The sequence below is a fragment of the Ovis aries genome, chromosome 3 (assembly GCF_016772045.2).
Source record: "Ovis aries strain OAR_USU_Benz2616 breed Rambouillet chromosome 3, ARS-UI_Ramb_v3.0, whole genome shotgun sequence".
NCBI lineage: Eukaryota > Metazoa > Chordata > Mammalia > Artiodactyla > Bovidae > Ovis > Ovis aries.
Window position 1 is genome coordinate 213,879,355 of NC_056056.1, and position 12,079 is coordinate 213,891,433.

General features: G+C 58.0%; 1 protein-coding gene across 25 annotated transcripts in view; it reads left to right on the forward strand.

Moving 5' to 3' along the window:
* Positions 1-6,194, forward strand: part of ERC1 (ELKS/RAB6-interacting/CAST family member 1) — a 271,872-nt gene extending 265,678 nt beyond the window's left edge. For all 25 annotated transcript variants that reach the window (XM_060413515.1, XM_060413527.1, XM_060413514.1 and 22 more), the window contains one exon: positions 1,354-6,194. In XM_060413515.1, the coding sequence (XP_060269498.1) occupies positions 1,354-1,491 (138 nt within the window). In that variant the 3' untranslated portion in view covers positions 1,492-6,194. The remainder of the gene's footprint in view (positions 1-1,353) is intronic.
* The last annotated feature ends 5,885 nt before the right edge of the window (positions 6,195-12,079 follow it).

Sequence of the window (12,079 nt, forward strand, 5' to 3'; positions counted from 1 at the left end):
GGCCCCAGGCTGTCCCTCCAGCCTCACCCCTGCCATTCTGCACTCCGGCCCCTGCCTGATGCTCAGCTGCTGGGGGAGGGGTGTGTCTCACCGTCCCTAGACCCACACCCCTAGATGGCTCTGCACGTCTGCACCTGTTCTGTCCGCTCAACCACTGCTTCTATCCCGGATGCACTTTGGTTTAGCCTTCAGGAACATCTGGGACTCCCCCCAGGGTGACTCGGGCATCGTCCTGTCTGCCTCACCGCATGTTCAGGCCTCGGTCACCGCCCTTTCCTGGCTGGGTCGTAGTCATCTGTGTACTTGCTCGGCTCAAGGGTCAAGTCCATTGCGTTCCAGCACTGAGCACAGAGTAGGCCCTCATACATGCTGGTGCAGTGTGTGGAGGAGTGTCAGAGAGTGTTTAAACAACAGGAGATACCCTTCTAAACAAGCTCGGCTTCTCTTTGGCTCAGTCAGCGGGCCTGAGGTAGGGAGTCCCATGCCCTGAGCAGAAGCGCGTGGCGGGGGCCGGGGCCCTCCCTCAGGCAGGGACCAGTGTGCATGATCCTGTCTGATCGCGCATGAGCCCCGTCCCCTCCTGGGCCTGAATGTGACGGTGTGGCCCGGTGGGAGGACATTCCTGGAGTGAGAGCACCGGCGTGGGGTCCCAGGTTTGCAGGTCACCCTCGGGGAGCCTTGGACCAGCCTCTAACCTTCATCTTCAAGAGGAGACATTCGATACTCCTATACTTTCCTAATTGTTAATTCTGATACAGGAAGACTTCGCATGGAAACTGACTCTTATTCATCTTTTTTTTTCCTTTTTTTAGCTTCACTGAGCTAAAATTGACAAAATGGTAATCTATTTAAGGGGTACACCTGATAGTGTGATGTACACAGACATCGTGGACAGTCTCCAGCTTTTCGATTAGCACATGCTGTGTCACGATTTCCTCTTTTTCTGTGTGAGAACCCCTAAGCCCTGCGCTCCTAGCAGATTTCAGTGTGTGACACGGTATTGTTGACAGTGGTCACCAGGTTGTGCATTACACCTCAGACCTCACTCATCTCGGAAATGAAAGTGTGTGCCTTTTTACCCCCCACTTGTGTTTCTCACACCTCCAGGCCCTGGCAGCCACTGTCCCTCTCTCTGCTGCTCGAGTCTGACTTGACGTTTCTCCTCCGGGTTCCATGTGTAGGTAGATACCACGCACTGTTTGTCTTTCTGGGTCTGGCTCATTTCACCGAGCGCGATGCCCTCCAGGCTCATCCATGTGTTTGCCAGCATCCTTCCTTTGTTAACGAAGGGTAATTCTGAACTCAGTGTGAACAGGCTTGATTTATTTCACCTGAATCCGTCTCTCCTTTCAGCTTCAGAGCGAGCAGGAGAAAGGTGAGCAGGACAACGCCGAGTTGCAGGAGTTTGCCAACGCCGTCCTGCAGCAAATCGCGGATCACTGCCCCGACATCCTGGAGCAGGTGGTCAACGCCCTGGAAGAGTCATCCTGACCCCTCACGGGAACAGCCGGCCCAGCAGCCCAAGCATTGAACCCAGGAGCCAGGAGAGGAGGCATGCGAGGAACCGGGCCCTAGGCTCCTGGCACCAGACACACTACAGACCCTGTCCCGTCTCGCTTAATCCCTCCAGTGAGGCGCCAGCGCCGCTTCTCACCTGTCTTCTAACCTGCTTCCTTCTTTGGGTGTCGTCCCCCCACTAACTGTCCTGCCATCCCAGCCGGGCAAGCAGCCGAGTCTCTGTGGAGAGCTGCCCTCCGGCCATCAGCAGTGACACTGTGGACGCTGGCAGCTGTGCCCTGATGGGGACACGGGGAGAGCCCCCCTCACCCATCCGTGGCATGAGGACAGAGTCTGGATGCTGCGGAGCTCGGCTTTCTGGGGGATGCTTCACTGCGGACCCAAGCGCTACGTGTTCTGGTACCAGAACAGGTGCTTTCCCCTAAAAGGGTAAAAAAAAAAAAAAAATCCCAAAAAGAGTATTAACAGAAAGAGAGGAGGGGGAGAGGGACCACGGACCTGGAGCCGACCAACTCTTCTCTCCTGTCCGTGCTGGTGACTGTCCACAAGAGGCATCTGGGCAGGCCTGTGGGCGGGCGCTCGGGGAACCGGCCTCCCTGCCTCCTGGTCCTGTGCTTGTCCTCAGCCTCTGGGTGAGTCGCTCTTGCTTGATGCGTTCATTGGATCACGTCCGTGACTGAAAGAGAAGAGGGCGGTGTGGCCACGCCTGCAGCTCTGCTTCTGTAGAATGTGACCGGTCCTCTGGGTCAGGCTGGCTTCCCCAGAACGTCTCCGTCTCACCCTTGAAGAGTGCTTCTGCCTCCCCCCAGCCCACCCCTCCCCTGCACTCCAGGTTTGGGCACGCCCCGCCTCGCCCCGCTGTCCCCTGGCCGCTGCAGCCTTCATCCTGACCCACAGCCTCTGCTGCACACGGATGTCGCTCGTCACACATGCAGTCCTTCCCCTCTAATGCTCAGGCCGTGTTTATGAAGGGCCTGCGTGGCTGCCAGGCACCAGCCATGAAGGCAGCCTCTGGATGGGGCAGGGTCGGGGATTCTATGAGATGCACCTGGTCTGATCTTAAGTCTTAATAGAGGGCAGCTTTTCCAGAAAAATCTTCCAGAAATCAGCGTTTCTCATTATAATGGAATTTATGGGTTTTGGGTGGCAAGAGGCTGTATCAGTTACTAGCCTGTAGGATAGGATCCCATCTGATGACTCAGAATTTGGGGGTTTGTTCCCCTGAAGGAGCATGCTGTGTAAAGGGCTACGATGGTGGACGATGTCTTCTCTGCACATCATGTGCTTCTCAAGGAACTTGGCCGGCTCCATGTTGCAAATCAGAAAATCGACCCCAAAGTTGCAAATTGGTTGAGAGTATTGACGTCTTCCCCAAGCATAGACGGTGGCAGTCATAAATGTCGGGCACCGAGAAACAGACCACTTAACCCGAATCTTGCCCTTTGATCACCTCTCCAGCCACTCACCCAGCAGACGCTCGCATCCTCTGATAAAGAGTTGCTGGGCTAAATGGGTTTTCTCCTTCCCCTGCCCCAGTTACTCACCCAGAGAATCCGAGGCTGCCTGTCAGGTCGTCACAGCCGTCAGTCCCGTATCTTCCCGCCAGTAGCCCGTGACGGTCCCATTAACTTATATGGTCACATCTCCAGCAGCCCCCGCTCCCCGCCATAAACCAGCTTCCCCCCGTGAGAAGCTGTCGAGTGCTCCTTATCAAAGGTTTAAATGGACTCTGTTCATAAATTTCTTACTGAGATGCTTCCTGATAGCCGGGCTGGCCAAAGCAGGGGTGCTGCAGGGCTCAGACAGTAAGTGGTGGCCGTTCGTGGTCAATTACCTCAACCCCATTTATTTATTGCACTGCCCATAAATCACTTAGAAAGCTCCAGTGTTTTAGGGCCGGAGTCCTGGAATCTCACATTATCCACCACAATGGGAGAACCGAGGTAGAAGGACCTCCTCCCTGGCCTGCAGGAGGAAGAGGCCCCATGCAGGGCAGCAGCCTGACCAGCGCTTCTGGTGGTCCCCCGGGCCCTGCTGGGTCCACCTTCCCCATCAGATACGGTCCCTGCTGCCTGCCTGTGGATACCTGGAGGATTACTCGGGGTGGACTCCATCTGTCTGTCCCTGAACCAGGCAGGACTCTCCTCTGCCTGGGTGGTCACACCTCAGTGGTTCTGGGGGCTGTTTGGTCCTGGATGAGGGTCAACTCTGGCTGAAGTTTAATAGTGAGCAAGACCTGCCTATACCACGAGGGCAAATTGAATGTAATCTCCAGCATTTAGCATCTTACTGAGTGTAGGTCTCTCTCTGAGCCAACGATTGCTGAAGGCGCAGTTCCAGCACACAAGCCTTGTATCCCCTGATCTCTTCTGACTTCATGGTTGTACGAGGTCACGAGCTGCTCCCGAAGGTCTGTGACCTTGGAGACGTGCTGCAGGCCGCCTAACGTGCTCACCAAACCCTCCATCCCATTGGCACGTCTCATTGCCCTGAGCACCTCGGGCTCTGTCCCCAGGTAACAGTTGTCACGGCAGGCAGTGAGAAGGAGAGTGGGTGGCACCAAGCTGGGGTGCAGAGCAGAAGCCTCGCATGGTTCCTGGGTCCTGCCCTTCCGCCGCAGGCCCTTGCCGGGCTCGTGATGACGCATCTGGGTGCCAAGGTGTGGACGCTGTTTGAAACGGAGAAGACGTCAGTTGGGCTGTCACATGTGAAGAAGGGAGCGGGGCTCCACAGTTCGATCTCACCTCTGACCTTGACCATGTACCTGACCATCTGAAGGCGGCCTGAGAGCTGCTTCTTCCTAACTCGTCTTAGGAACACGAGTGAAGCGGACGGAACCCAAGGCGCTTCCAGCTTGGACGGCAGCAGCTGGGCTCACCCTTTGTGTCCAGAAAGGTCTGTTGGGCTTTCCAGCAGCGAGAGGAGAGGAAGTCATCTCCAGGTGTCGGTGACTGCTGACAGGATTTGCTGCTGACCCAGCCTGCGTGCCCTTCCCTCCCCCCTGTGGACTCCACCATGTCAGCAAAGGCTCCAGGGCGGGGAAAGAGCAAGCGTGGACTTGGGCTCAAGTGGCTCTTCCTGAGTCCCCATGGACCCTGTGTGGGCCCCCAACCCCACCCCAGCCTCATCTCCCATCAGCGGCAGAGCGCTGGGCTGTAGGGGGCCAGGGGGAGAAGAGGGAGGGGTAGCCGGCCATGCAGACCCAGACACCCCCCCACCACTGCCAGCCCTGACCCCTCAGCAGGGGTGCAACCATCAAAGAAAGGTCTTGAGAGGAATCTGGTGTTTCCTCCCCGGACACTAAGGGAACACAGTAAGAAAACAGGGAAAATCCTTCTGAACAAAATGGCTGTCCTGTGCTTTTTAAGCAAAAACTTTCCAAACTTTTTAGTGTCAAAACTGTAACCCAAGTGTCTCCTGGTTTTTCCCAGCGTGTGTGGAGAGTGCTGTGACCCCCATCATAGGTGTTTCTCCTCCTGACCCCAGGGGAGCGGTGGATTAGGGATTGATTTATGGGGAGTGGGTTCCTGTCCCTCCCCACCTCCTCTTTCGTTTCTCTGCTTGTCGATATTGTCTGTGTGGTTCAGAGAATCGGGGCAGTTCCATTGTGTCCATTGTTGAGATTATTCAGATATTACAGAGTAGTAGTAGAACTGAAAAATTAAAGAGCTGTGTTTCTAAAAAATCAAACCAATATCATGTTAACAAAGGAATTCAAGCTCTGGGGCAGCCAGACACCGCCTCTCACCGCCTCTCATAAGGTGGCCGAGGTGGCAGCCGGGCCGGCCACTGGGGAGACGCCAGGTCCAGATCCAGGCAGGCTACTGGCCGCTGAGCTTGGGAGAGGCTCCTGGGGCCTGGCTTGCCTATCCACCCTCAGGGCCTCTGCCGGAGGCTCCCAGATCCTTGACCCTGCAGCTCCCTCACCCCACCACTGGCCCCTGCCCGGTGTGCCGGGTCCCATGTGGTCACCGGGGCCTGCTGCTGGCCCCTGAGCTCCGCACCAGCCACAGAGCCTCCTCCTGCCCACTTGGTGCTATACTCTCTGGGGCCCATCCAGGATGGGCCAATCCCCGACCAGCCTGAGCCTGCAGTCTGGGTGGGGGGCCGGCTCAGAGCCCAGCCCCTCTGGCATCGGTCCCTGCAGCCTTTCCCTGAAAGCTTATGAGACCCCCGCCCCAGGCTGGGCCCCAGCAACGGCCTGGCCAGGAAAGGAGGTGTCCCCCGCTGAGCCAGAGAGCCTGGCCCAGGTGGGGCTGCCTCCCCCCCCCCCACCACAGCAGTATTGCACATGCCCTGGACCCCCAGGGGCAGCCCGGGGCACTCGAGCCCAGCAGGTATGCAAGGCATAGACTGGGGTCTCCTGTGGTTCCCCTTTCCCTGGCTTCAGGAGGGAGAGCCGCCCCGGCTGAGGAGCCAGGGCCCCGGGCGCTGACCCTGCAGCTTGAGTCCTTTCGGCAACAGTAGCGGCCGAGGGGGTGGTGTCTGAGCGGGCCCACCACCACCGTCCACTGCACGCCGGCCCGGCGGTGTCACTGACACGATCATGACGTTACAGAGAAACTGTGTTAGAGTCGACTTTGCCTTGATAACTATTGTAAACACTTTGTTCATTTTTTTTCTTTTTTATTCACAAACTAAATCCATCAGGAAATTATAAAGTTATTTAAAAATCGCGTGCTGTTTTTCTTTGAGCCTCATGCAGTCAGCTCATCCAGGTAGGATGTGTCCTCAGATGCTAGAAAGGCAGGAGAGGCCGGCGGTCCCCACGCGGTCAGCCACACCGGAGATCCCTAGGAAGCAGGGATGCTTGGGTCACAGGAGGGCAGAGGAGTGGACAGCACCCCAGCCCTGGCAGGCTGACAGTGACTCTCTGAAAAGGGGGAGCCCCTCTGGGCATCCACCTGGACTCGGGGCTGACCGCCCCCCTTCCTGTGCTTCATGGTTTGCACACTGAGGCCCGAGCCAGGGTCCCCACTTCACTCTGTCCCAGAGCTGTGTCCACGGGTCTGGTTCAGATTGGGCTGGAGCCACCCCACCCCAACCCCGGGATATATGCTGACATGTATACCCTGGACCACATGAGCCGCAGAATCAGACAGAACGGGGGTCGGGAACAAGGGAGCATGGGGGTCTGCCAAGACCATCTGCTGGGAAGATTGGCGGCTCTGGGCCTGATGTCGAGAAGTTCTGGGCACTTTGCTGAGAGTTTTTTTCCTGCTTCACTTTGTCTCCCGCACAAAGGATTCAGCCCGCTCGCCGCGTTCCCTCCCTCTCCTTACAGGTTCTGCAGCCCACTGATGATGGCACATGGGCCGAACACTTCCCTCCCACAACCCTGCCCACACCCGGCTCTGCCTGGCCTCTCCCTCCAGCAGGGAAGGCCTGGAGTGGGCACAGTCTCACTGCAGGATGTGTGTTTTGCTGCATAAATGAAATCGTCACCACGCGCCAGTGTGTCCCCCACAGCGAGCTGTTGGGTGACACTGGTTGCTGTCCCCAGCGTCTCCCATTCATCCTGCCATTCTGCTTGCTGATTCGCCCCGTGGTCACCCACTCAGCTGCAGACAGAGGGACACAGAGGCCACGAGGTGTAAGGAGAACACGTGAGAGGAGAACTTGCAGTGGAGAATTCCGTCCATGAACTTGGTTTCTTCTCTGGATTGGGGAAGACTATGATTTCGAGCCTCTTGGGCTGGCTCGAAGACAATTAGGAGCTGGTTAGACGCTGAGGGAGCATTCCAAGGAAGCTGGTTTGAGAGCCACACGCTTTCCCAGGTGTTGGAGGAGTGTGGGAGAGGGCCCTGGACTCGCAACCCAGAGCCTCCGCCGCCCTTGACCTCAGCCCCGCTATGTTCTAGGTCACAGGCCACGATGAGGATAATGGGTGATTGTGTTTCTCCTGCTTGAGAGCAGAGAACTGCATTCTTCAGGTCTGCAGCTGCTCTGAGACCACCCAGCAGAGGCACCCGGAGGCAGCCCCCAGCAGGACATGAACACGGAGACCGGCCCGTGCGTGTCGCTGAAGACAGCAGCTCCTGCCGGGTCGGCTCGGGCTCCAGTTTCCTTTTCTTGTGACTTTATTCCTCAGGACTCCTTTCGGACTTTGGTCGGAAGCCGTGGTGTCCGTTCCCCCCCCCCCCCACTCCAGAGCTGTGGGTGGGAAACGGGTGGCCTCCACCCCCAAACGGCTCAGGGAGATGGGAGCTGGGGACTCCATCTGGCTTTCCTTGGATTGTTGCCACAGTGCAGAGTCAGGATGAGCCGCGGCTTCGGGAGCCTCCTGACACTTCAGGAGAAGAGAGAACATGAGTAGCGACTCAGCCTGTGTCAGTGGGGCCACTGTGGGACATCCCCAGGGGGCCTGACGGCTGGCTGTCCAGGAGAGGCCAGGCCAGTGGATGCCCACCCTGCTGGACGGGCGGGGAACCAGGGCAGAGCAGGGCTTGGCCCATGGGAACCTCGGCTGTGCACGGGAAGGTGAGGGTCCAGAAGTCAGACGACAGGATCGCCTTCTGGTCTGTGCTGTGTGTCAGGCTGTGGCCTCAAGAATTCACCTGGCTTCTCTCATCTTCAGTTTCCTCATTTTAAAACAGGGATAAGGATGCTGACTGCCACAGGTATGGGGACACAAGGCCTGGAGAGGGGGTTTCTCCGGTAGGGGTCACCAGCCTCTTCACCTGCCCTGTTCCAGCACCTGACCCCCCGCCGGAACTTGGCCGCGGTGCCCTCAGCCGAGGGCGTCAGATGCCAGCAGTCACTTGGCTTCTGCTTTAGAGGGCAAAGCCCAGATGCCAATGTGCTGTCTCATTGGCCGGGCCGCGCCAGTCTCCCAGGGATGGGCTCCTGAATGCGGGCTTTGTCCGCCCGCCTCTTAGTCACGGTGACAAAGGACACCCGGGAGACGGGAACCTGACGCCGGATTCTTGAGCCAGGACGTCAACGCTGCGGAGTCCAGCCTGCGGCCCTCAGCGTGGACTGGAACCTGCAGACGCTGCGGAAACACTCTGACCCCGGCTCCCCGCCCAGGCCGGCGGCTGGAAAGTCGCTGAGGGCGGGCGTCTGCTCCTCCTCTGGCCCCGAATATAGTGGTGCATACTCGGGCTCATAGCAGAACCCTCCAGGCACAGGAATGAGCCTGCTCTCGTCAGGTCTCCCACGAGCTTTAACTCCAGGATGGTCCCACAGCTGTGTTGCCGGACGTGCATTAGCTGGGTGTCTGCTAGAAGGCGGTCTCCCCTGCGTGCTGGACCTCAGAGCCAGCCTGCGGGGCCCCGGCTGCCCCCTGCTCAGGGCCAAGGCGGCTGGGAAGAAGGGCAGTCTGGGCCTCACCCTGGAGCTCGGGACCCTACGAAGGTCTCACTGTGGAAGGCCTCACCATCTGCACCCCCTGGGCTCAGGTCCTCAGGGTCATGGGATTTCCTTCAGTGCCCCTGAGCTGACTGATGAGGCTCCTTCCTACCTCACGGCCGGGGGGCAGAGACTCCGCGTCTAAGGCAGGTGCTGCTGCTTCAGAAGAGTCTCTGTACTGAAGGCTCAATGGATGTTCTGGGAACTTGCCAGGGACTGAGATGCAACTGGTCTTTGTAAAGGTCCCTCCCCTCCCCAAAAGTGTGTGTGTGTGTGCACGCGTGCGCATGTGTGCACTCCGGGTTCACACACCCCCGTACAGGCTTTGGCCCAGTGTGAGGGTCTCCCTGCGATGAAGGAAATGAGTAAAAAGCTTCAACATTTTTGTTCCCCTTGGAGGCTTGCAAAGAAGGTGTTAAGAGCACAAGATTTAAATCATAAATTTTATTAAAAGCCAAGCAGCCTGACATGTGGCTGTTGCCAACTTGGACGGTCTTTGGGGTGAAGCCGCCCTGAGCTAATCCAGAAGGAATCAGAGGGGGAAGCGGGTGGAGCCTCAGCCAGCGGGAGTGGGGAGGCTCGCACCCCGGGATCCTTCCCTTCACCCTCCCTCACGCCCCTTCTTCAACCAGTGGAGCCTCCAGCCACCAGGACTCCAGGTAAGGGGGAGGAGCAGCCACTCCAGCTGGCCCAGGACTGGCCACAGGTGCCCCCTGAATGGCATTTGGGAGACACACAGGACAGGGAGCCCCAGCTGCCCTCCCATCCTCTCCTGCAACAGCTGGCGTTGGACACCCAGGAAATGCCCCTCCCCAAACCTGCTGGAACGGGAACCTCCCCTTTCCCAGGATGGGGGCCCTACCTGGCCTCTCACAAGACAGGAAGCTATGTGAGATCCTCAGACCTGGGAAGCAGCACCTCCCAGGATGGACGGGATGGATCATGGTGCAGAGATTGGGCAGAGGGGCTCCCCCAGGACAGCCTCGCCTCCAGCCCAAGCCACTCCCAGACGCCTCTCTGGCCCCAGCCTGGCCCTTGCCCCAGCTCTGTGTCAGCTCCCAGGGGAGCTCTGGGTCACAAGGGTCACCGTGACTGTGCCTTGAGCTCTCCAGCCCACTCGCCAAGGGTGGGAGCATGGCTCGGCAGCGCCTCAACCAGGGGGCTGAAGCCCCCACCCCTGAGCTGGACCCGGGGGGCCTCTGCCGTGGACAGGGGCCCTGGATCTATCCGGCCAGTCAGACTTCCTGTCTTTACTAAAGCGTTGGTTGCATTATAAGGTGTTAAAAATCACCAGCACAGCTTGGAACCAGCCACAACGTCTTCCAAGCCTTCCAGTGTCGTCGGGGAGGGCAGACAGAACCTCTCCACCCAGAACCTCTAGACCCCTCAAAGCTCCCAAGAGCAAGGTGGGGCCCTCTAATCCCCCTGGGGATGACTTCCCACCTACGAGTGCGTAGGTGACTCTGTGAAGAGCGATTTAATATTCTCAGCTGGATACCTGTGTCTGCAAACCAGGGCTTCTGAGTGTCATCACTTCCTCCTGGAGCTTCTGCAGTTCTCCCCCGGCCCCCCCGGGAAGGGGGCAGCATGGAGGGGCATGTGGGGGCCCAGTGGGGAAGCAAGGCCTGCAGGGGCTGCACTGGCTGTAGTAAGGGCAGGAGTCACCCTGGGGTTGTGGGGAGACGAGGTTGCCCCCGCCCCACGGCAGCTGCTCCCCCAAGCCTGACAGGCCTTTCCCAGTAGCCACCTTCTTCTTTCCTTCTCTCCTGTTTTCTCTCTTTGCTTAACAAGATTCCACCCCCCTGCCAAATGCCCTCCTCCTCCACGTGCAGGAGACCCGAGGTTGGGAGCTGCCTAGTTTGCAAGGATCAGGGATGGTCAGGGTCTCCCATTCCAGCAGGTCTGGGGAGGAGCGTTTCCTGAGTGACCTGGACAGAGAACCCCAGCTGTTGGCAGCCGGGCAGGCTGGTGGGCAGTTCCCTCACCAGACACCGGGTTTTCTGTCTTCATCTCACCAACGCCTCCTGGGGCACCTTCTGTTTGCAGGTCTGCGTCAGTCGCCACGGCTGGGGGTGACTCGAGGCCCCAGGGTGGGCGCCAATGCCCCTGTGTCCACCCACCAGCCCCCACCAAAGCGCCCCAGCGTTTGTGGCTGTCCTGCCCTCATGGCCCTCTGTGAGTTTAATAAACAAGACTGAGAGGGGAGTGATTTACAGAGAACTTGCAGTGCCCTCGGTCACCCAGCCACGAGTGGAGGACAGGAGGGGCCCCTGGTGAAGGGCTGGCCGGACGCCAAGCCCACCCTTTATGCGATGACCGTGTCCTGTCCACGTTTCAGGCGGATGTTGAGTGAGACCGTGGCCCACATCTGTTCTCTCTTCAGTGTGCCCTGTGCTAACGGCAGCAGCTGGGGCTTCTTGTGTTAGTTGCTTCAGCTGTGTCCCCATGGACTGTAGCTCATCAGTCTCCTCCGTCCACGGGGTTATCTAGGCAAGAATACTGGAGTGGGTTGCCATTCCCTACTCCAGGTATTTTCCCAACCCAGAGATCGAACCCGTGTCTCTTCGGTCTCCTGCATTGGCAGGAGGGTGGCACTTAACCACTAGCACTACCTGGGAAGCCCACGTTGTGTACTTACCAATAGTTAAAAGTATAAATGTTATTTACATATTTTTTAATCACACACACACACACACAAAATTTTTTTTTTTTAAATTTTAAAGGCTGATCCACAGCAAACATCTGCTGTCTTGGGCACTGTTGCTCTCTAGTCGAGTCTTCCAAGGTTCCTCTTGAATGAAGCCCTAGGTGGTCCGCCAGGTACCAAGGACCATCCACTGCCTGGTCACTGCTCTTAGCTGTCTGGGCCCAGCAGCCCTGGACCTCCCCTCTCCCTTGCTCAGCCCTGGCCCTAGTTTGAACCAGGGTCTCTGGAATATTGACAGTGTCCTGGCAGCACCTACTGGCCCATCCCCAAGGCTCCCCCCCTTGACCAGCCCCAGGCTGCCCAGCCAGTCTTTTGCCCCCTCTTGTCTGCCCTAAAGGACACCTGCCTGGCTTCCTCCACTTTCCAAACAGGGACGAGGGCATAAGGAGGTTGAGTAAACTACCTTTTATTAGATTTATTTGGTTTAGAGCAGAAACCCTCTGAGGAATTCACTTCATATAGGAAGTGGAGAGAGGCTGCTTTCTATTAAGGGGTCACCCAAAT